Source organism: Balaenoptera physalus, assembly GCF_965194825.1.
Source record: "Balaenoptera physalus genome assembly, chromosome: 2".
Taxonomy (NCBI): domain Eukaryota; kingdom Metazoa; phylum Chordata; class Mammalia; order Artiodactyla; family Balaenopteridae; genus Balaenoptera; species Balaenoptera physalus.
In genome coordinates, this window is record NC_138883.1 from 109,771,059 (window position 1) to 109,792,390 (window position 21,332).

Here is a 21,332-nt window from a genome sequence, read left to right on the forward strand (position 1 = left end):
GATCCCTGGTCTGGGAAGATCCCACAAGCCGCGGAGCGACTAAGCCCGTGCGCCACAACTACTGAACCTGTGCTCTAGAGCCCTTGAGCCACAACTACTGAGCCCACATGCCACAACTACTGAAGCCCTCGCACCTAGAGCCTGTGCTCCGCAACAAGAGAAGCCACTGCAATGAGAAGCCCGCTCACCACAACTAGAGAAAGCCTGCGCGCAGCAACAAAGACCCAACACAGCCAAAAATAAATAAATAAAATTAAAAAAAAAAGAAATGGATTCATCCTGTACTTTCTATTCTGCATCTTGCTATCTTTCGGAGATTCTTCCTACCTCAGTACTCATAGACTCACTCAGTTCTTTTCAACAACTGCTCAGCATTCCATTGAATGGTTGCACCTCAATTTATTTCACCATCCTCTATTGATGGACTCTTGGGTTGGTTCCAGTTCTTTGCTATCATTACAGACAATACTGCAGCAGACATCCTTGCACATTTATCTCTGCCCTCTCACTGCTATTACTTTTGTGGTGTAGATTCTTACAAACGGATGTGTTGAGCATAAAGTCTACGTACATTTTTAAAAATTCTGATAACTCCTGGCAAATTGTTTCACTATCTGGTCCCAGTTTCCCTCCACTGCTTTTGTTTCCATACCTTTACTGTCTGTTTTCACATGTTTGTTTTTTTAGGTGAACTTTAGTATCGTTTTGCCAAGTATTATCAGGCCTTGTTTTCGAATGAGTTTAGGGATGAATCAGCCACCATGCATGCCTTGAAAAGTTCACCGTCTGGCAGGGAATGGAGTGGAGAGAGCAGTGTAGTGGGGGATGATAGCTGCAAACAGTTATTTCCATCAAGGCCAGGGCTGGCACCAAAGGCTGGACCATGGGCTCTGGGGACACTCAAGAAAGAGTAGCATTTTGGGTCTGGGGCAATCAGGGAAGCCCCCACTGAGAAGGTGTCCTGCCTACCCTTTGCCCTGGTTACAGAGCACTTTTAGAACACTGACTCATTAAATTCTCACAATAGCCCTTTGCATTAAGTAGTAGTATTATCTCCACCTTTCAGATGAGGAAACTGAGTCCTGGAGAATGAAGGTCTTGCCCAACTCCATCCTCCCAGCTCTTAAATGCCTTTCCCTTTCTCTTTGCTGTGCTTCCCCCATCACCTCTACCCCCAGCCTCCTGCCCCACATCCTGTGCCATGCTGGCTGGGCTGACAGAGCCCTGGGCTGTGGGCACTTGCCTATGGACTCTGCCCAGGGCTGGGTGTCCTCCTTCCAGAGGCCTGGGATCCAGACCCCACTGTCCCACTTTCACAGCAGGCTGGCCCCTGCCACTGCTCTGGGGCCCAGACCACACGAAGCTGCCTCATTTCCCAACCCAGAAATGCCAGGTCATCCTACCCCATCCCTTCTCCAGGCAAACACCTCCTTCAGAAATTAGGCCTTCAGAAGTTCTTTTGGGTTAAGCATTTGCCACATTCTACATTTTTCTAAATGCACATCACTCTGAGAGGAACCCACAGTAATTCCCAAAAGTTCTGTGTGAATAAAGTCATTCTATCTTTTCCCTCAGATTAAGAAAGGCCTGAGGCGCTCTGACAGGTCCTTGTGAAGTGGGAAATAAGGGGAGTGGGAATTAAACTGGCAGTTAACCCCACATTACTAACATCTCTGCCGCAACTCTTTCTCCCTCACCCCGGCCTCACCCAAGTCCTTAGCCCGGCGTTCAAGGACCTTCCCTGGAAATTCTGGGGAAAGCCTCATAAAGCAGAGCAGCAGGAAGCCCGGAGTGGAGGACCATGCAGGGAGAGCCTCCTCCTTCACCGGAGGACATAGCCAACCTCAGGTCAGACTACAGCCTGTGTCCATCAGCCTCTCTGGTGATGGGAACAGATTACGTATGCGCACACTGGAGGGAATTACGGTATTTCCCGACTGCGGCTCTTTGCCGGCTCTGGCTCCCCAGTGTGTCCAAAACAGGAACTGCAGTCGAGCCAAACCGGCTCCGCCCACTCCCGGCGGAGTTCCGGGAGGAGGCGCCGCTTTTGGAAGCCACGCGTGAGGTAACTCTCTCGTCCGTCTCCTGTGTACAGGGGGACTTGCTTGCGCTGTTTTATGAGGTTTTCCCCCAAATAGCTTTCCTTCCTGACGACAGAGCTGCCCCCTAGAGTTGGGGTGCCCAGCGGAAGCTGGCCCGAAAGACGTCCTCGGGCCTCATCTGCAGTCGCTCCCGCGGCCCCGCCCAGGACCAGCACTGGCTGCGGCGCCTTGGGGACCACCGAGTTCGCCTTTGGAGAAGCCCAGTCTGAACTCTTCAGTTGCTTGCAGTGTGTCTCTGGGCGAGTCATTAACCTTTCTGAACTTCACCTGTCTCCTCTGTAAAATGGAGCTTAGATTTACTAGCACTTGGGTTGTAAGGTGACTCAATGGGATGATCCAGGTGGCAGGTGGAGAGCAAGATAGTAATCGCCACCATAATGGGACACTCACTGTGTGCAAGGGACTGCTCTAGGCATTTTGAAATGGCCCTATAAAAAGGTATCATCCACAGATGAAGAAATTGAGGGAAGAAACTGAGATTTAGTGATTTTCTCAGAGTCAGACATCTAGAGAGGCAGAGCTGGCACTGGACTCAGGTAGACATGGGTACACAGGTGCTGGGGGTGTGGGGGGTGGTCCAAGGTCTGTGAGTTTAGGGGGTTGCTCAGAGGCCTGAAAAATATCCAGCTCTGCCTCCCCTTGTGTCGTTAATCAATGCTTTCTTACAATGAACTATTCATGCCTTCTTGATATAATGCTTTAGTGGGCAGGGACCTAAAAGACCATCCATGCCTATTTCCTTATGAAGAGCCAGGGAGAGACTTGTCCAGGGTCACATGGCCCGGCAGCTCAGAACTAGACTGGAGCTCAGTTCTGTCCCTGTGTCCTGCTCCTCCACCCATCCTCCTGCTTTGGGGGGGAGCAATTCTAGGAGAGGGGGAATGCTCCTTCCCACCCACAGTCAAACTGCCCACTCAGTATAGGCTCCTCTCCAGGGGCTGCCCACTGGCCAGTCCTGTCCCCACTTGCCAGGACCTTCTGCCACTCCCTTCTTCTCCCTCCTGCACACACTCTGGGCCTCTCTCCCCTCACAGGGGTAAGGCTCTAAGCAAAGAGGAAACCAGTGCAGCCTCTGGCTCCCAAGGGCTGGCACAAGATCAGCCAATATTTTACCATTGTGTGTGCTTGTGTGCGTGCGTGTGCACTTGTTGTTTGAAAGGGGCTAACCTAATATATATAGCAAGTGACTGACAGTGACATCTTTGGGTAGATGAATTGTGGGTATTTTTTTCCTTGTTTGCGTTTTAAATTTCCTTTAGTAATAAACAAACATTATTAATAAGACAAGAAATAAAAGTTGCTCTAAAATGCTGTTAAGAAAAAGGCCGGGACTTCCCTGGTGGCGCAGTGGTTAAGAATCTGCCTGCCAATGCAGGGGACACGAGTTCAAGCCCTGGTCCGGGAAGATCCCACATGCAGCGGAGCAAGCCTGTGCGCAGCAACGAAGACCGAACGCGGCCAAAAGTAAATAAATAAAAATTTGAAGAAAAGAAAAAGGCCAACAATCATAAAGAAAAATGAGCTAGAGGTAAGAACAGATTGTTCGCCGAAAAAAAGAAAATGTTTCTTAAACATAGAAAAAGACTTTACTCATAATGATAGAAATGCAAATTAAAATTACACTGAGTTAGCATTTCTTACCGATCAGATTGGCAAAAATCCAAGTTGGACAAGTTCTGTTGGGAAGGCTGTGAGGAAACACTTTCATACATTGCTGATGGGAGTGCAAAATAGTATAGATCCTATGTAGGGCATCTGGCAATAGTTGGCAAAATCGTGTGTGTAGTGTGTATTGACCCTTTGACCCAGAAATCCACTTCTAAGAATAGATCCTTCAGATGCACTGGTTAAAAAAATACCAAATGATGCTTGCAAGAGGCTACTCACCATAACGCTATTGTAATAGCAAAAGACTGGAAACAGGGCAAGCATCCGTCAGCAGGAACTGGTTGAATAAGCCACATGCTGGAGGATTCTGAGGCTGCAAAAGGAATAAGAAAGAGCTTGTACTGCTGCAGAGAGATGGCTGAGGTGAGCTGTTCGGTAAATAAAGCAAGGTAGGTGTCCAGAATAGGCAAATCTGTAGAGACAGAAAGTAGATTAGTGGTTGCCTGGGGCTATGGGGGGATGGGAATACTGGGGAGGGGAAGGAAAACTGTAGGGTATGTGGGTGTGGGGTTTCTTTTTTTTTGGGTGATGAAAATGTTCTAAAATTTACTGGTGATGATTACACATGAAAACCATTGCATTGTACACTTAAATGAGTGAATTGTACAATATGTAGCTTATATCTCCATAAAGCTGTTACTAAAAAAAGGCAATGTGAGAAAAGTGTGTATAGTATGCTGCTGTAGGAAAGGGAGAAAAAATTATATACATATGATTGAGTTAAACAATATAAGGGTAAGCAACAACAACAAAAAAGGTGGTTGTATCAGTCAGGTGTCAGTCAGGATTCAGTTGGGGAACAGAATCACTTTGAGGTTGTGGTATGGAGGCTTTTTTAAAAAAATTAATTAATTAATTAATTTATTTGGGCTGCGCTGGATCTTCGTTGCTGCGCACGGGCTTTCTCTAGTTGCGGTGAGCGGGGGCTACTCTTCGTTGCGGAGCGCAGGCTTCTCATTGCGGTGGCTTCTCTTGTTGTGGAACACGGGCTGTAGGCGTGCATGCTTCAGTAGTTGCAGTGAGTGGGCTCAGTAGTTGTGGCTTATGGGCTCCAGAGCGCAGGCTCAGTAGTTGTGGCGCATGGGCTTAGTTGCCCCATGGCATGTGGGATCTTCCCGGACCAGGGCTTGAACCCATCTCTCCTGTATTAGCAGGCAGATTCTTAACCACTGGACCACCAGGGAAGTCCGGGATGGAGGCTTTTTGATGGTAATTCGCTTTGCACGATTGTGGAAGGAGCTGGGGAAGACAGAGACCAGAAGGAGAGTAAGAGCATCAGAGGAGGCACTAGCCACTCTGAGAAACCAAGTTGGTCCAGCTGTGAAATGCAACCACAGGAGAAGCTGCAGGAGGTCTGTGGGAAGCTGTTTCCTCTGTGTAGGGGATGCCATGGTGTATGTAATATATCCTAAGACTTCTCATCACATGGAAAAAAATTTTTTTCTATTTCTTTAATGTTGTATCTACTTGAGATCATGGATGTTCACTAAACTTATTATGGTGATCACTTCATAATGTACGTAAGTCACATCATTATGCCATACACCTTAAACCTACACAGTGCTGTATGTCAATTATAGCACAATTATAGCTCAATAAAACTGGAAGGAAAAAAAATCTAAAAAGCAAAATGAAACAAATAAACCTATGCCTGTTGAGTTAGTAGCATAATCACATAGAGAGGAACTATTCCAAGTGGCTTTATTTTATTTTATTTATTTATTTATTTATTTTTAAATTTTTATTTATTTATTTATTTATTTATTTTGGCTGTGTTGGGTCTTCGTTGCTGCCCACGGGTTTTCTCTAGTTGCGGTGAGCGGGGGCTACTCTTCGTTGCGGTGTGCGGGCTTCTCATTGCAGTGGCTTCTCTCATTGTGGAGCATGGGCTCTAGGTGCGCGGGTTGTGGCACGCGGGCTCAGTAGTTGTGGCTCACGGGCTCTAGAGCGCAGGCTCAGTAGTTGTGGCGCACAGGCTTAGTTGCTCCGCGGCATGTGGGATCTTCCCGGACCAGGGATCGAACCCGTGTCCCCTGCATTGGCAGGCGGATTCTCAACCACTGCGCCACCGGGGAAGCCCCGAAGTGGCTTTAAAACAGTAGTGTGACGATACAGTTATCCCTCGGTATCCTGGAAGGGTTGATTCATGACCCCTGATACCAAAATCTGCAGATGCTCAAGTTCCTTATAGAGTGGCATAGTGAAACAGGAGGGAAGGGGGCAGGGCACAACCTTTAAAGGAATGACATAGCCATAGGACATGACAAAAACTTGTTAGAACCGATTAGGTCCAAGATGGCAGAAGATTCAACTTCCAGTGGACCTTGAGCCTCATTATATGCTCCTTGTAATATGTTAGCATCTAAATAACATACCCACCAGCGCTGTGACAGTTCTGAGGCTAACCATAAAAGGCCAAAAAGTGGGCAGTGGTCCAATTTCTGGAAATCCCTGCCCCTTCCTCAAAATAGTTGGAATAATCCTCCCACTCATTAGCCTATGAAATGACCCAGTCCATAAAAACTAACCACGCCATATTTCAGGGCCTCTTGCCTTCTGAGATAGCCCATGCTGTTTGTGGAGTGTGTCTCTCTAAATAAATCCACTTCTTATCTATCCCTTTGTCTCTCACTGAATTCTTTCTTCGAGGAGACATCAAGAAGCTGAGCTTCATTAAGTCCTGAAACCAGGTGTGTGATCTCAATTAAAAGACCGTGGGTACAAGTCCCAGTCTGGGTTTTGGCAGGGTTCGAGTCCAGGTGTGTGGGTTCAAGTTCCAATATGAGTTGCACGGTTTCAATAATATTTGCATATAGCCTACCCACATCCTCCCACATACTTTAAATCATCTCTAGATTACTTGTAATACCTAATACAATGTAATGCTATGTAGATAGTTGCCAGTATGCAGCAAATTCAAGTTTTCTTTTTTGAAACTTTCTGGAATTTGTTTTCAAATATTTTCGATCTGGGGCTGATTGAATCCTTGGATGCAGGTCTTGCAGATATGAGGGCTAACTGTATGCCCCTAGTGGGATATATCCAAACGACCAGACAAACTTTGAAAACAGTTTTCAGGAATCATGTTATTGGTTGTTATGTTGAAATTGTTATTCTGAGACTGCTGTGAGTAGATTATAGGGTAAAGTGAATGCAGGATTTCCAACATGGGAGAAGGAAAACAGATGTAATTTTGATGATGTTAGGTAAAACCCTGTTGTCTTGAGTTTGAGTTGATAGTCATGAGTATGAACTCATGATGCATTTTATCAGAAGAAAAACAAATGAACAAACATTTCCTAGCTCTATCCACTGAAAGGTCCTAGAAATAAGACCAACCCAATAGCAGTTATCATTCCTATGTTTACCAATGTATTATAAAAGGATATAGCCCAGGAACAGCCAGAGGGAAGAGATGCACAGGGCAAGTATGGGAAGAGGGTGTGGAGCTTCTCTGTCCACTCCGGGTCGTTGCTCTCCTGGAATCTCCACGTGTTCACCAACCTGGAAGCTCTCCGAATGCCCTCCTTTTGGACTTTTATGGAGGCTTCATTACATAGGAATGATTGATGAAATAATTGACCACTGTTGACTGATTCAAACTCCAGCTCCTCTCCCCTCCTCAGAGGTAGGGGAGGGAAGAGGACTGAAAGTTCCCACTGTCTAATCTCAGTTGGTTCCCCAGGCAACCAGACCCCAATCTTAGGTCACCTAGAGGCTTCCCAAATCACCTCACTAGCATAACAAAAGACCCCTTTCTAACTCATCACACGTGGGAGATTCCTAGGGTTTTAGGAGCTCTGCTCCAGGAACAGGGACAAAGACCAAATATATATTTCTTATTATGAATCACAATATCAGAGTGGTTTAAAAAATGGATTTAGGTAATCATCAACGGCCGCTAACATCACACAAAAAGGGACAAGACGTTGTGTATTTTCTGATGGAAATACACACCACTTCTATGAAAGGAGCCTCTCCAAAACTCCGTTTACAAAGCTTTGATCAATCTACCAGTTTGTAGGAAACACAGGAGACAGAGGAACGTGTTTAATGACATCCTAGGGAGGTCATCAGCAAAACAGAGACTGTGGGAATCTCTACAGGATATACGACCCAGTACAGTGAATCAACAAATAAATTGTGAGAGGGAGGGAGGCAGGGTGGGAAGAAGAGAGAAAGAGAGGGCGGGAGAGGGAGGGAGAGGGAGTGGAGTGGAACTTGTAGACTAAGAGACAAATCAGCCAATTTCAGTGTATGGAGCTTGTTGGAATTCTGATTTGAATAAACTATAGTAATTGGAGAAAGTTGAACACCGACTGAATAGTTGATGATATTAAGGAATTACTGTTAATTTTTAGGTGTGAAAATGGTATTTTGGTTATGTTTTAAAATGAGGCTTTACTTATAGAGGTACTCACATTTATGGATAAAATGGTATTTATGAATCTGCTTCAAAATAATTCAGGAGGAGGAGAAAGTTAGCCATGGATTGTTAATTGTTGAAACTGGATGATAGATAGGTATGTGGGGTTCATTATATTATTCTCTCTATCTTTGAGTATATTTAAAAATTTCCGTAGTATTTACAAGATTCATATCTCTTAGATAAGATAAATATGGCAAAATATTAATATGTGGTACTATTCTTTCAACTTTTGTGTAGGTTTAAATTTTTCCAAACAAAACATTAGGAGAAAAGAAATAGTTGCTTTGTCTTGATCCTTTTGGCCCAGCAGGAGTCCTCACAGCCCAGACCTTGCACCCCCAGGGGCGCTTCTGAACAGTCCTTTGGGCTTGGAAGAAGTCTTCTGGTCACAGGCTACCACCTGGAGCAGCCCCCAGACCCAGCAAGGTCAGAGCTAGGAATAAAATCCAGGCGTTTCTGGGCTCCTCCCAAATGTTGCCTGGGGCACCTGGAACTTCAGACCTTCAGGTTCAGGGCTCCCATCAACTTAGAGAGTCCTGTACCGTTGAGACTTGCCCTCCACTGTCCCTCCCTGTGATTTAATGGTGAACAAAATTGCTTAAAGGGAAGTAGGGGAGGTAGATAACAAGCCAGTAAACAAACATTCACGTGACATATTCAAAAGTATTAAGCTAGGAGTCTTTACAGCCTCTGAAGGAGGAGACTGCTTGGGGGCACCCCAAAGGGCTGTTGGGGCAACGGAGGAGGTCCCAGTGGCAGGAAGAGGTGAGCAGACAAAACTGTTCTCTATGAAAAGCAAGGCTGCGCAGAGAACATTTGGATGTTACAAAGAGTCTGGTTAAGGAGAAGAGCGGCGGAGGAGATTTGGAAGAAGTGGGAGCCCTACTGGGATGAGTGGACCTTTGGGGAAAGAGATGTTGAAATACGGTTTTTAGGACATTTTTCTGTGTCTGAACGTCCCTGAAATACTTGCCACTTGTGTATTGGTTTGATATGATTTCAAACCCCCTTGTTTATGACTTAAGTGCAGCTGTTTTAATCTACTTGTTTGTGTCAAAGACAAAAAAAGAGTTGCTTTTAGAAGTAAAGTTGTTTTGATACGAGTGAAGTAAGCTGTGTCAGGATGTCTTCATCTCATCTGTTGCTGTTGATAAGCACTTAGTAGCTTAGCTGCTGAGAGGCCCCGGTGGGGGCTTATCAATAAGAATGTGTGGAGAAGCCACTATGGCAAGGGGCATTTAAACTATAAATACCGAGAGTTTTGGGGGGGATGTATGAGAGTTTCGGTCTGGGCAAAGCTATCTTTTGCTGATGTAGCTCTCCAAAGATCTTGGGGCATTAGCTCCTGCCCTGGTAAAGACTACTCCTTTATCAGCGGTGGTGACAAACCATGCAGCCTAGAAGGACACCTGCCTTCCAGATAATACAGGTGCCATTGTTGCCTAGCAACAGGCTCTAGAAACAAGGGACTTTTATTTTTGCGTTGATAGCTGAATGTAGCTGTCTGTTGGCAAAGATGTCTCTCCTGAGAAACCAAAACTGGTAGAAAAGATACACCTCAATTGAATTTGGGCTTTGTTCTCTACATCTGCCCCTGCCTAGAACAGTAGTGTAATTAATCTATCGTTTGTTTGGAGTATGTTATTTCTTTATTGGCTTTTTTTTTTTAAACATCTTTATTGGAGTATAATTACTTTGCAATGGTGTGTTACTTTCTGCTTTATAACAAAGTGAATCAGCTATACATATACATATATCCCCATATCTCCTCCCTCTTGCGTCTCCCTCCCACCCTCACTAATCCACCCCTCTAGGTGGTCACAAAGCACCGAGCTGATCTCCCTGTGCTATGCGGCTGCTTCCCACTAGCTAGCTATTTTACATTTGGTAGTGTATATAATTCCATGACACTCTCTCACTGAGTCCCAGCTTACCCTTCATCCTCCCTGTGTCCTCAAGTCCATTCTCTACATCTGCGTCTTTATTCCTGTCCTGCCCCTAGGTTCTTCATAAACATTTTTTTTTTTTTTAGATTCCATATATATGTGTTAGTGTATGGTATTTGTTTTTCTCTTTTGGACTTACTTCACTCTGTATGACAGACTCTAGGTCCATCCACCTCACTACAAATAACTCAATTTCGTTTCTTTTTATGGCTGAGTAATATTCCATTGTATATATGTGCCACATCTTCTTTATCCATTCGTCTGTCAGTGGACACTTAGGTTGCTTCCATGTCCTGGCTATTGTAAATAGAGCTGCAATGAACATTGTGGTACCTGACTCTCTTTGACTTATGGTTTTCTCAGGGTATATGCCCAGTAGTGGGATCACTGGGTCGTATGGTAGCTCTATTTTTAGTTTTTTAAGGAACCTCCATACTGTTCTCCATAGTGACTCTATCAATTTACATTCCCACCAACAGTGCAAGAGGGTTCCCTTTTCTCCACACCCTCTCCAGCATTTGTTGTTTGTAGATTTTTTGATGATGGCCATTCTGATAGGTGTGAGATGGTACCTCATTGTAGTTTTGATTTGCATTTCTCTAATGATTAGTGAAGTTGAGCATTCTTTCATGTGTGTGTTGGCTATCTGTTGTATGTCTTCTTTGGAGAAATATCTTTTCAGGTCTTCTGCCCATTTTTGGGTTGGGTTGTTTGTTTTTTTGATATTGAGCTGCATGAGCTGCTTGTAAATTTTGGAGATTAATCCTTTGTCAGTTGCTTCATTTGCAAGTATTTTCTCCCATTCTGAGGGTTGTCTTTTCGCCTTGTTTATGGTTTCCTTTGCTGTGCAAAAGTTTTAAGTTTCATTAGGTCCCATTTGTTTATTTTTGTTTTTATTTCCATGTGTCTAGGAGGTGGGTCAAAAAGGATCTTGCTGTGATTTATGTCATAGAGTGTTCTGCCTATGTTTTCCTCTAAGAGTTTTATAGTGTCTGGCCTTACATTTAGGTCTTTAATCCATTTTGAGTTTATATTTGTGTATGGTGTTAGGGAGTGTTCTAATTTCATTCTTTTACATGTAGCTGTCCAGTTTCCCGCACCACTTATTGAAGAGGCTGTCTTTTCTCTATTATATACTCTTGCCTCCTTTCTCAAAAATAAGGTGACCATATGTGCGTGGGTTTATCTCTGGGCTTTCTATCCTGTTCCATTGATCTATATTTCTGTTTTTGTGCCAGTACCATATTGTCTTGATGACTGTAGCTTTGTAGTATAGTCTGAAGTCAGGGAGCCTGATTCCTCTAGCTCTGTTTTTCTTTCTCGGGATTGCTTTGGCTTTTCGGGGTCTTTTGTGTCTCCATACAAATTTTAAGATTTTTTGTTCTGGTTCTGTAGAAAATGCCATTGGTAATTTGATAGGTATTGCACTGAATCCCTATCAAATTAGGGATTAGCAATTTGTAGATTGCTTTGGGTAGTATAGTCATTTTCACAATATTGATTCTTCCAATCCAAGAACATGGTGTATCTCTCCATGTGTTTGTATCATCTTTAATTTCTTTCATCAGTGTCTTATAGTTTTCTGCATACAGGTCTTTTGTCTCCTTAGGTAGGTTTATTCCTAGGTATTTTATTCTTTTTGTTGCAATGGTAAATGGGAGTGTTTCCTTAATTTCTCTTTCAGATTTTTCATCATTAGTGTGTAGGAATGCAAGAGATTTCCATGCATTACTTTTGTATCCTGCTACTTTACCAGATTCATTGATTAGCTCTAGTAGTTTTCTGGTAGCATCTTTAGGATTCTCTATGTATAGTATCAGGTCATCTGGAAACAGTGACAGCTTTACTTTTCCGATTTGGATTCCTTTAATTTCTTTTTCTTCTCTGATTGCTGTGGCTAACACTTTCAAAACTATGTTGAATAATAGTGGTGAGAGTAGGCAACCTTGTCTTGTTCCTGATCTTAGAGGAAATGGTTTCAGTTTTTCACCATTGAGAACGATGTTGGCTGTGGGTTTGTCATACATGGTGTTTATTATGTTGAGGTAAGTTCCCTCAAGTTCCAGAAAGTATGCCTACTTTCTGGAGGGTTTTTGTCATAAATGGGTGTTGAATTTTGTCAAAAGCTTTTTCTGCATCTATTGAGATGATCATATGGTTTTTCTCCTTCAATTTGTTAATATGGTGTATCACATTGATTGATTTGCATATATTGAAGAATCCTTGCATTCCTGGGATAAACCCCACTTGATCATAGTGTATGATCCTTTTAATGTGCTGTTGGATTCTGTTTGCTAGTATTTTGTTGAGGATTTTTGCATCTATGTTCATCAGTGATATTGGCCTGTAGTTTTCTTTCTTTGTGACATCTTTGTCTGGTTTTGGTATCAGGGTGATGGTGGCCTCGTAGAATGAGTTTGGGAGTGTTCCTCCCTCTGCTATATTTTGGAAGAGTTTGAGAAGGATAGGTGTTAGCTCTTCTCTGAATGTTTGATAGCATTCACCTGTAAAGCCATCTGGTCCTGGGCTTTTGTTTGTTGGAAGATTTTTAATCACAGTCTCAATTTCAGTGCTTGTGATTGGTCTGTTCATATTTTCTAGTTCTTCCTGGTTAGTCTCAGAAGGTTGTGTTTTTCTAAGAATGTGTCCATTTCTTCCAGGTTGTCCATTTTATTGGCATAGAGTTGCTTGTAGTAATCTCTCATGATCTTTTGTATTTCTGCAGTGTCAGTTGTTACTTCTCCTTTTTCATTTCTAATTCTATTGACTTGAGTCTTCTCCCTTTTTTTCTTGATGAGTCTGGCTGATGGCTTATCAATTTTTTTTATCTTCTCAAAGAACCAGCTTTTAGTTTTATTGATCTTTGCTATTGTTTCCTTTGTTTCTTTTTCATTTATTTCTGATCTGATCTTTATGATTTCTTTCCTTCCGCTAACTTTCGGGTTTTTTTGTTCTTCTTTCTCTAATTGCTTTAGGTATAAGGTTAAGTTTTTTATTTGAGATGTTTCTTGTTTCTTGAGGTAGGATTGTATTGCTATAAACTTCCCTCTTAGAACTGCTTTTGTTGCATCCCATAGGTTTTGGGTCGTCGTGTTTTCATTGTCATTTGTTTCTAGGTATTTTTTGATTTCCTCTTTGATTTCTTCAGTGATCTCTTGGTTATTAAGTAGTGTATTGTTTAGCCTCCATGTATTTGTATTTTTTACAGATTTTTTTCCTGTAATTGATATCCAATCTCATAGCGTTGTGGTCAGAAAAGATACTTGATACGATTTCAATTTTCTTAAGTTTACCGAGGCTTGATTTGTGACCCAAGATATGATCTATCCTGGAGAATGTTCCAAGAGCACTTGAGAAGAAAGTGTATTCTGTTGTTTTGGGGTAGAATGTCCTATAAATATCAGTTAAGTCCATCTTGTTTAATGTATCATTTAAAGCTTGTGTTTCCTTATTTATTTTCATTTTGGATGATCTGTCCATTGGTGAAAGTGGGGTGTTAAAGTCCCCTACTATGATTGTGTTACTGTCGATTTCCCCTTTTATGGCTGTTAGCATTTGCCTTATGTATTGAGGTGCTCCTATGTTGGGTGCATAAATATTTACAATTGTTATATCTTCTTGGATTGATCCCTTGATCATTCTGTAGTGTCCTTCTTTGTCTCTTGTAATAGTGTTTATTTTAAAGTCTATTTTGTCTGATATGAGAATTACTGCTCCAGCTTTCTTTTGATTTCCATTTGCATGGAATATCTTTTTCCATCCCCTCATTTTCAGTCTGTGTGTGTCCTTAGGTCTGAAGTGGGTCTCTTGTAGACAGCATATATACGGGCCTTGTTTTTGTATCCGTTCAGCCAGTCTATGTCTTTTGGTTGGAGCATTTAATCCATTTACATTTAAGGTAGTTATTGATATGTATGTTCCTATTACCATTTTCTTAATTGTTTTGGGTTTGTTATTGTAGGTCTTTTCCTTCTCTTGTGTTTCCTGCCTAGAGAAGTTCCTTTAGCATTTGTTTTTAAAGCTGGTTTGGTGGTGCTGAATTCTCCTAGCTTTTGCTTGTCTGTAAAGGTTTTAATTTCTCCATCGAATCTGAATGAGACCCTTGCTGGGTAGAGTAATCTTGGTTGTAGGTTTTTCCCTTTCATCACTTTAAATACGTCCTGCCACTCCCTTCTGGCTTGCAGAGTTTCTGCTGAAAGATCAGCTGTTAACCTTATGGGGATCCCTTGTGTGTTATTTGTTGTTTTTCCCTTGCTGCTTTTAATATTTTTTCTTTGTATTTAATTTTTGATAGTTTGATTAATATGTGTCTTGGCGTGTTTCTCCTTGGATTTATCCTGTGTGGGACTCTCTGTGCTTCCTGGACTTGATTGACTATTTCCTTTCCCATAGTAGGGAAATTTTCAACTATAATCTCTTCAAATATTTTCTCAGTCCGTTTCTTTCTCTCTTCCTCTTCTGGGACCCCTATAGTTCAAATGTTGGTATGTTTAATGTTGTCCCAGAGGTCTCTGAGACGGTCCTCAATTCTTTTCATTCTTTTTTCTTTATTCTGCTTTGTAGTAGTTATTTCCACTGTTTTATCTTCCAGGTCACTTATCCGTTCTTCTGCCTCAGTTATTCTGCTATTGATTCCTTCTAGAATTTTTAATTTCATTTATTGTGTTGTTCATCATTGTTTGCTCTTTAATTCTTCTAGGTCCTTGTTAAACGTTTTTTGTATTTTCTCCATTGTATTTCCAAGATTTTGGATCATCTTTACTATCATTACTCTGAATTCTTTTTCAGGTAGACTGCCTATTTCCTCTTCATTTGTTTGGTCTGGTGAGTTTTTACCTTACTCTTTCATCTGCTGTTTGTTTCTCTGTCTTCTCATTTTGCTTAACTTACTGTGTTTAGGGTCTCCTTTTCGCAGGCTGCAAGTTTGTAGTTCCCGTTGTTTTTGGTGTCTGTCCCCAGTGGCTAAGGTTAGTTCAGTGGGTTTTGTAGGCTTCCTGGTGGAGGGGACTGGTGCCTGTGTTCTGGAGGATGAGGCTGGATCTTGTCTTTCTGGTGGGCAGGACCGTGTCCGGTGGTGTGTTTTGGGGTGTCTGTGGCCTTATTATGATTTTAGGCAGCCTCTCTGCTAATGGGTGTGGTTGTGTTCTTGTCTTGCTAGTTGTTTGGCATAGGGTGTCCAGCACTGTAGCTTGCTGGTCGTTGAGTGGAGCTGGGTCTTAGCATTGAGATGGAGATCTCTGGGAGAGCATTTGCTGTTTAATATTACGAGGAGCTGGGAGGTCTCTGGTGGACCAATGTCCTGAAGTCGGCTCTCCCACCTCAGAGGCACAGGCCTGACACCTGGCCAGAGCACCAAGACCCTTTTAGCCACACAGCTGGAAGAGGAAACTGTTTCTGTTCAATTCTGGAACAAAGTGGGGTTGGAAAGGGGACTTGATTGGGGTTTTCTTTTCAAAATCCTCTTTAATGAAGCAGGAGTGGGTGAACTAATCCAAGGTGAAGTCTGTTATTTCTTGCTGGGGCTCGGAGCTGACATCCTCAGGCTTCTCTTGGTGCCTGCAGAACCGGTAGATCTCTGCACCCGCTCACGAGATTCTTAAGAATTTATATAGAGGCCTGAACTGGGTTCGTGTAGACCATCCAGATGGTCTCAACAATGCACTTCTCTCTCAATGTACTGTGTTCTTGAAAACGGCTCCCTCTTTATTGGCTTTTTAAGAGACATTATCCTGTATGCTAATAGCTTGTGAAATTATTATAATTTCTGCAGTGAGCCTATGTTAAATAAACTGTTGACAAAGACAATATCACTTGCATTCTTTTTCTTTCTTTAAAAATATTTATTTATTTATTTATTTATTTATTTATTTATTTATTTATTTATTTTGGCTGTGCCAGGTCTTAGTTGCGGCACATGGGATCTTCGTTGTGGCACGTGGGATCTTTAGTTGCGGCATGTGGACTCTTAGTTACAGCATGCATGCGGGATCTAGTTCTCTGGCCAGGGATCGAACCCGAGACCCCTGCATTGGGAGCACGGAGTCTTACCCACTGGATCAACAGGGAAGTCCCCTGCATTATTTTTCAAGGCTTTGGAACCATGCTAGTGATTCTTTTGAGTATGAAATGAAAGGGCATTGAGCTCTGAGTGGGAATAGGTGGACCCAGTGTTATTTGTGTGTTCCAAAATTACAAATTGTGACCTCTCTCTGGAAGAAAAGGCATCATAGGGAGTTTGGGAAGAGTACAGGAAATAATGCTGATAAAGAACTGATACAGTGGCTGGTACACAGCTGTTACTCAAGAAATGACGACAGCTCAAAGGGATTAATTAGACCTGCTTGGGAAAATAGCCATAAAAGCCTGAAAACTATGGGTTGGAATGAAGTAGCGTTGACAGCTTAGAGCAGTGCTTCTCATATTTTGATGTACACAGGAATCACCAGAGATCTTGTGGAAATGCAGGTTCTGATTCAGTCAGTCTGGGGTGGGGCCTGGGATTCTGTCTTTCTAACAGAATGTCACCCAAATAACAAAGGAGCATGAAATCAACTAGGTAGATTGTGAAACACAAGTCCCAGTTCTATTTTGGAAAACAAAGAAACTCTCTCTAATTTCTTAAGATACGAGGTAAGAACAAAGAAAAACCAGGAGGGCCATCTTGTGGAGAAAACTGTCACCAGTGCTAGAGGCCCTCAACCCACTTGAGTGATCTTAGGAAAGATCACTGTGCCTTGTCCAACCATGGACCATCAGGGCTGGATGGCTCACAGGCCCTACCTCCAACCCAGTGGTTTTACAGATGAGGAGACCGAGGCCCACAGAGGGGAAGGGGACTGACCTAGATCACCAGCTAGTTATAGCATCTACAAGGGAGCCTTTCTGGGAGGCTGGAGGCTAGGGGTTGGTGCTGTGGAGTTGAACTTGAAGGATGAAAAGGGGTTGGCTAATGGGCCAGTTTGGTCCAGACCGAAATGGCAGTGTGGTGCAGTGAGTTTGAATCCAGCCTCTATCACTATTTGTTGCTGTGACCTCGAAAAGTTATTGGACCTTTCTGAGCCTCAGTTTCCTCATCCATTAAATAGGAGTGATAATGTCTGTTTTGCAGAATTGCTGTGAGGATTAAGTGGGATAATGAATTTAAAAATCCCTGGCCAGAATGTGGGATCATTGAAGGCTGGGGAGGCCTCCTAGAGGAAGCCCATAGCAACTTCTGGGTTAACCTGGAAGCACTGGATGGGTGTGGCCTAGCCTGGGCCAGGGCGGCTGGTCTGGTAGGGACAGCCAGGCTTCTGTCAGTCACCCACTTCCCAAGGGTTTCTCTAATGCTGACTCATGGTCACTTGGGTCTCACCTCCAGGTGCCCCAGGGAAAGTGTGGAGACACAGACTATCTCCAGGCAGCAGTGGCTGCAGGAGGAAGATGATAAAGCAGCAGTCACTTCATTCTGCTGGTTCAGGGCCATGGACATCAAGGATGGCAGCTGGGCAGCTGTGCCAGCCAACTGCTCCCTGGCACCTCTGCATCCATCAGGGAGGCCAGGGCTTGGAGAGTGACCAACCACCAGCTGTCTGCAGGTTTGGCTCCATCAGTGTCCTATCCACCTACCAGATGTTCATGCCGTGGCTCTTAAATCAGACCAGCTGGGTTAGAACCCTGGCTTCACCACTTACTGTGGCGGGTAGGAAGAGTTATTTACCCTCTCTGTGCTTCAGTTCCTCCCCCATAATTTGGTGGTAATAATGTCCATTTCATAGGGTGGTTTGGGGGACAAAATGAGATAATCCACACAAAGTCTTACCGTGGGACTCATTAACTGTTAGCTATTATCATTATGTTATTTTTCAAAGGCCATTCCAAGTACTTCCTCCTCCAGGAAGCCTTTCTGATTTACACTAATGACTGAAAGATATTTGTCCTCCTCTGATCCCACAAGAAATAGTAATGACTTATTGCCTTGGGTTAGAGATGCCTGGGACCCCACTATCCCCAAATCTAAAGAGGCTGTAAATGCCTAAAAGGCAAAGAAGAGAAGACATGGACATCCCCCAGGGTCTGAAGTACAACCCATTCTGATATGTTTAATGTGTCTTGTTTTGTTTGTACTGTATGTACCTTTGCAAATCTGTGTTGTTTTGTGTGCAAGCCTTTTTATTGGTATTGTGTTTTAGGTCTCATTTGGTTGTTTTACTCTTTCCGCTCAGCACTTGGTGTTTCAACCCATGTTGCTGTAAATACACGTGGTCCTTGCAGCTGTAGTTGCATAGTAGTACCACATTTTACCTATCCATCTACTCCCCCAATGTGGACACTTAGGTTGCTGCCAGCTCCCAGTAACCACAAAACAACAACCCAGCAACAAAATCCTCTTACATGTCCCCTGATGTGCCTGTAAGAGGAGGAGCTGGCTTTTAGGGTCAGAGTTCGCTGTGTTTAGTTTCCCTCATTACTGCCAAGACTCTTTGCCGGAATGGCTGCCCCAGGCTACCCACACCAGCAGTGCACCTGGCCATGACACCCCTCATTCCCCACCACCATCTGGCATTTTCCAGTTTTTCTAATTTTTGCCGGTCTAATCGGTGTAAGTGGTATCTCATTGTCATTTTAATTTGTATTTTTCTGATCATGAACAAATCTGACCATCTCTTCATATGCCTGCAGGCTTGCGGAGGTTACTGTTCCTTAAATGCCCACCCAAGTGCTTGGGGTCTGACTTTTCAGCGCCTGGGGGCGCCAGACCAGGCTCCCGAGTCGCGAGCCAGGGGCCGGCGGGAGGTCGTGCATCCGGGACCGGGAGGCTGGGACAGCTCGCAGAGGAGACAAGCCCAGGGGGACCTGCGGAGCCCCAAGTGGCTCCGAACCGCTGGGCCGTGGGCTGGTCGAGAGAGCCCCAAGAGAGACCCGCAGTCTGGCCCGGGGTGGGGGGCGGTCGGGAGGTCGGAGCAGCCGCGCCCGCATCATACCCAAGAGCCGAGGAGGGGCGAGGGCTCTGGAGGAGTGGCTGCCGCCTGCCTGCACTCCGACGCTCCCGGGAGCCTCGTCCTCACCCCCAGCTCAGCTCCCCCCTCCCTCAGCTCCTGGGCCCAGTCGGGCGGTGCACCGCTCGCGACCAGGCAGAACGCAGAGGAGCTCCGGAGCAGCGGCATGGAGGAGGAGCTGACGTGGGAGACCCAGGGCCGTGAGTCCGCGTGGTGGGGGCCGAGACACGGGCGGGTAGAGGCCGAGAGGATGCGCCGCAACCCAGCGGGGGCGACCGAGCCTGCAATCTGTGCGGTCCGCGTGGCCACCTGCGTCTTGGGCTTCTTTGTGGCCCCGAGAGGAACTCGCACCCGGCCGAGGGGACATTGGCTGCTCACCTGGGACTTGGGGTGTTCCCCGCCCTGGAGCGGAGAGCTTGGGTGGAGGAGACATTAGCTCGAAAGAAGATGGTAATACGATCCTTTATTGGGTACTTAACTTTGTGTGCCAGACTGAGCCGGGGCTGGCACTTTATTTGATCTCCACGGCAGCCTTCTGGGTAGGACCTACTGTTATCTCCATTTTGCGGAAGAGAGAGCTGAGGCACAAAGTGGTTAAACAAGTTGCCCAAGGTCACACAGCCTTAAAGTGGTAGAAATGCTGAGGGTCACGGCTCCCTGAGAATGTCGGGGCTGGATGGGGAGTGGAGGAGGTACGGTGTGCTGCAGGGGGGATGAGGGCACCTCAGAGCCCCCTCCAGGAGTGTGCCTGGCTGCTAGGGCCTCTGGGCCAGTCAGTGGCATCCCTGTGGACATCAGCCAGCTTGGGGGACCTTTGGCTGCACTGCCTGGTAAAGGGAGAGAAGGACTGTGCCATTTTCCTCAGTGGGATGCAGATGGGAGTGGGGGTTCTATCAGGTGCTAAGTCTTTCAAGCAGGTACAGGGTTCTGCTTGGGGCAGACATCACTTGAGCAGGCCCTTAAAGAATGTGCAGCAATGGATCATTGCGGTGCGCGGGAGGGAGTTCTGCGCAGAGGACCCAGCATAGGCAAAGGCTCAGAGGCCAGAGTGCAGTGTGTGTCTGTTGTGGCCAGAAAGAGGATGCATGAATTGAGATGGATGGAAGAGATGAGACTGAAGTTGATTTCACTGGCACTCTGCAGGGCCTCCATGCTCTCCTTCAGACTCTTGGCTGTTTGCCAGCACAAACCAGGCCACTCTTCCAGGCTTCCGCCAAGAGAAAGGGAGTCAGAGCTGGTAGGGATCTCTACAGATCACTTTTTCACCCTCCCCTGATTCTACAACGGAACTGAGGCTCCCAAGAGGGATGTTTCCTGCTGTTAGAAAGTGGCAGTGTGGGTACTAAACCCCAGCTTCCCTAAGCTTACGCCTGAACTGCCAGATCTTTTGCTGAACCTGGATCATGGTGGTTTTCGTCCAAGAGTTTAAGGAAAGGAACGCTCAGGACAGTTGCTTCCCGGAGATGTTTGAGATCTGAGAGGGATTCTTCCAGAAGGACCCTCTCCTCCCCTATAGGAAAGGCAGACCCTTTCGGGGGTGAGGAAGGGTGGCGCCATCAATGGGGACCACACTTGGAAGGAGATGTTTTCCCCTCTCCCCTGAAGTATTGACATGAAGCTCCCCCTGTCCCCCCCGTACACCTCTTTCCTGCCATTTACCTGAGCTTGTGGTTTGGTTTTCCAGGGAACAAATGAGTCTCAACTGGGGCAACATCTTATATAGTTCAAAAGCCCTGAAGAGATTTAATGATTTGTGTGTCACTTATTCATTCAGCAAATATACGCCAGGGCCTGAATTTTGGGATATAGTAGTTCACAAGTCAGACAAAAATCTCTCCCTTCATGGGCTTATATTATAATGGGGGAAGCAGACACTAAAGCTAATAAGTATGTAAATATAGCATAGGCCAGTGGTGAGGGGTGCTGTAGAGAAAAGCAGTGCAGGGAGGTGGGTAGGGAGGGTGTTTCCTTGGTTGGGGCTTCACTGGCTCAGAGAACCCTGAACAAAGGAAGCCCCACCACCCCCAGGTCTTTGGCCGCCAGAATTTATTCTCTGACCCTTTGTTTTGGAGGAATAATAGTGATGATGACGATGGTACTATTTGCCAGATACCATGCTAGGAGCTTTTCACATACTTATATCCAATCATTACAATAACCCTGCAGGGCAGCTCATGTCCCCATTTTGCAGATGAGGAAACTGAGGCAC

At 44.9% G+C, this 21,332-nt stretch overlaps 1 protein-coding gene across 1 annotated transcript in view; it reads left to right on the forward strand.

Moving 5' to 3' along the window:
- Nucleotides 1-2,078: 2,078 nt before the first annotated feature.
- Nucleotides 2,079-21,332, forward strand: part of ANKDD1A (ankyrin repeat and death domain containing 1A) — a 59,415-nt gene continuing 40,161 nt past the window's right edge. Inside the window, 2 exon segments of the mRNA XM_082448245.1 lie at nucleotides 2,079-3,630; nucleotides 17,506-19,323. Coding sequence (XP_082304371.1) covers nucleotides 18,657-19,323 — 667 coding nt within the window. The 5' untranslated portion in view covers nucleotides 2,079-3,630; nucleotides 17,506-18,656.